The following is a 3,033-nucleotide window of genomic DNA, read 5'->3' on the forward strand; positions in this document are numbered from 1 at the left end:
TTTTTTTTTTTTTTTTTTGAGATGGAGTCTTGCTCTGTTGCCCAGGTTGGAGTTCAAAGGCGCGATCTTGGCTCACTGCAACCTCCGACTCCCGTGTTCAAGCAATTCTTCCGCCTCAGCCTCCCAAGTAGCTGGGATTACAGGCACCCACCATCATGCCCAGCTAATTTTTGTAGAGATGGGGTTTCACTATGTTGCCCAGGCTTGTCTTGAACTCCTTACCTCAGGTGATCAGCCCACCTTGGCCTCCCAAAGTGTTGGGATTACAGGCGTGAGCCACTGCACCCAGCCACTTCTTTCTAAATATTTAATCAATCTCAAAACATCTGCTTGTCTTGTCAGCATAACTTCTATAATTCCATCTATCATAGAAATATTCCCCAGATATGTATAGCTGCCCAGTGAAATTGACAGTTATGAGAAAAAAATAAATAATATTGTCTCTCCTTAGTCAGTAGGCTACTTGATGGCCAAATACCCTGTTCAGGATTAAAGTGGAATCAACCCCACAGACAAAAGCATCTCTCTTCCCTCTGGCTACAGTGAGCTATAACCAGCATCCCCTTTTCATGGTGATATAAACAGGTACTCAGGAAGAGCTGTTATTAGGCCTTTGATGCAAGAAACGCTAAAGTAACGTTTCTTTAAGGCATGGAAATCTTGCCTACTGTTTGGAGCTTCTTCCTCCCAGAGAAAAACACGGTTGGTACTAACCCTTTACCCAGTGCAAATTCAATGTAATGAACCAGTTAAGGGATTTTCTTTTTTATTTGTTTAGTGTATGAATCTACTGAGGAGATTGGGACATTTTTAACAACATAATAAATAAAATATGATCTACCAAATTTCCATTTTATGAAAATTAAACTAAAGAGCCATTTTAGTGTTGAGAACATTGGGTAAAATAAAGGGAGAACCATGGGCCAACAAATCAAGCCCGATTCTTGTAAAAGGTCTTGAATACCTCTTTAGAAGATTGGTCTAAAGTTGCAGATTTGCAATGACACGTCAGGCTGCTGGAGACTGGGTTTTCCAGGAGCAGATTCCAAGAAGGAGATCTGCATGTGGGGTGTTGACTGGGGAGGGCCCTCAGGATCAGCACCTTGGAGGGAGTCAAGGGCGGGCATGGGTCAGCTGTGATGCACTCTCAGTAAGGGCTTCCAGAGATTTTTTTCAGTGTACGAATGTACTGAGGAGACTAGGGCATTTTAATAAGATAATAAATAAAATATGATCTACCAAATTTCCGTTTTATGAAAATTAAAGAGCCATTTTAGTTTTGAGAACATTGGGTAAAATAAAGGGAGAACCAAGGGCGAAGCTACCTTGCCTAAAGGTGCCAGCCACCACACCCAACTAAGTACCAGCTCAGCTGCAAGTTGTCACTGAATCACACTCCAGGCAGCTGGGAGAAGGAATAGTTCAGTCATTAAGACAGGGATGGAGATATGGGAAGCAAACTGTTAAAACTATGCTCACTACACAGGTCTAGCTCAATCATGGTCAGTCTTCCCATAGTTAAGCAATGGATTCTGAAATGTCAAGCCCAACAGGAAAGGCTAAATATCCCCAGATGAATGAGTCTTGCTAAGGTATCCAACTGCAGTTTTGAAGGAAATGGGTAAAAGTGTAGAACATCCAGCTCCTTCCCAGGAGGTCCACTGAACATTAAGAATATGGCAATAAAGCTAAGAGCTAGGAGGAATTCTTTAATTCATTTACTCATTTATTCATTCAACAGATAGTTATTGAACATTTAATATATGGGAAAAAGCAAGAAGCAAGACAAGCGGTGCCCTTGTGAAGCTCACAGGCTAATGAGGCCAAAATCATCAAAACAACATTCTCAAAACAAATACTTTTAAGCCATGAGTGTCATGAAGAAGTAATGTAGGGCTATAGGGCAGCACTGTCCAATAGAATTCTCTACAACTATAGAAATATTTTATTTAATTTTTAATTTTTATTTTGAGACTGGGTCTCACTCTGTCACCCAGGCTGGAGTGAAGTGGCATGATCATGGCTCACTGCAGCCTCCAACTCCTGGGCCTAAACGATCCTCCCCCCTCAGCCTCCTGAGTAGTTAGAACTACAGACGCCAGCCACCACACCCAACTAAGTTAATTTGTGTAGAAATGGGGGTCTCCTTAAGTTGCCCAGGTTTGTCTCAAACTCCTGGCCTCAAGCGATCCTCCCACCTCAGCCTCCCAAAGTGCTGGGATTACAGGCCTGAGCCACTGCATTCAGCCTGGAAATATATCTGTGTTGTCCAATATAGTAGCCACTGATGACTATGTATGTGGCTACTTATCACTTAAAATGTGGCTAGTGTGACTTAGGATTGGGTTTTTACATTTGTATTTAATTTTAATTAAATTTACATGTCCACCAGTAGCAAGGGGCTAACCCTACCATTTAGATGGGGATGTGTCCGAAAAAGCATCTCCTAATCAATGACATCCCAGCCTGGATTTTCAAGATGAGCAGTAATTAGAGAAACTAAGAGTAAGGGGAAGAATTTGCTAGTCAACAGGAAGAGCACATATAAGCATGGTGACAAAGGAAAGAGCACGTGGCTACTGGAGGAACTAAAGGAGGTATGTTGGGCTCATGCACTGATTTTGGGGAGCATGGTGTAACACAGTGAGTGAATGCAGCAGGCTCTGGGTCACACAGTGTCCTGAGTACATTTCAAAGATATTCATGTGCAAGGGGAAGGCACTGGAAAGTTGTAAGAAAGGTAGGATAGGATTAGGTTCAATTTTTAGGTAATCAATTTGCCATAAAGAGAACAGATTTGGGGAGTGCGGGATTGAGCTAAGGAGCAGACGGACAAACACATCCTTTTTTTTTTTTTTTTTTTTGGAGGGGGACAGATTCTCACTCTGTCACCCAGGCTGGAGTGCAGTGGCTCAGTCTCAGCTCACTGCAACCTCCTCCTCCTAGGGTCAAGCAATTCTCCTGCCTCAGCCTTTCGAGTAACTGGGATTACAGGCACCCGCCACCACTCCTGGCTAATTTCTGTATTTTTAG

At 42.7% G+C, this 3,033-nt stretch overlaps 1 protein-coding gene across 3 annotated transcripts in view; it reads right to left on the reverse strand.

Annotated features, from left to right (window-relative positions):
• Positions 1 to 3,033, reverse strand: part of DOK5 (docking protein 5) — a 181,597-nt gene that overhangs the window by 152,490 nt on the left and 26,074 nt on the right. Inside the window, exon 2 of one of the 3 annotated variants that reach the window (XM_011936716.1) lies at positions 750 to 1,102. The exons of the other annotated variants lie outside the window; for them this stretch is intronic. Within the exon in view, the coding sequence (XP_011792106.1) occupies positions 932 to 1,102 (171 nt within the window). The 3' untranslated portion in view covers positions 750 to 931. Of the gene's footprint in view, positions 1 to 749; positions 1,103 to 3,033 lie in introns of those variants that run through there. 3 annotated transcript variants of the gene reach the window in all.

Source organism: Colobus angolensis, unplaced genomic scaffold, assembly GCF_000951035.1.
Source record: "Colobus angolensis palliatus isolate OR3802 unplaced genomic scaffold, Cang.pa_1.0 Scaffold156, whole genome shotgun sequence".
Classification (NCBI taxonomy): domain Eukaryota; kingdom Metazoa; phylum Chordata; class Mammalia; order Primates; family Cercopithecidae; genus Colobus; species Colobus angolensis.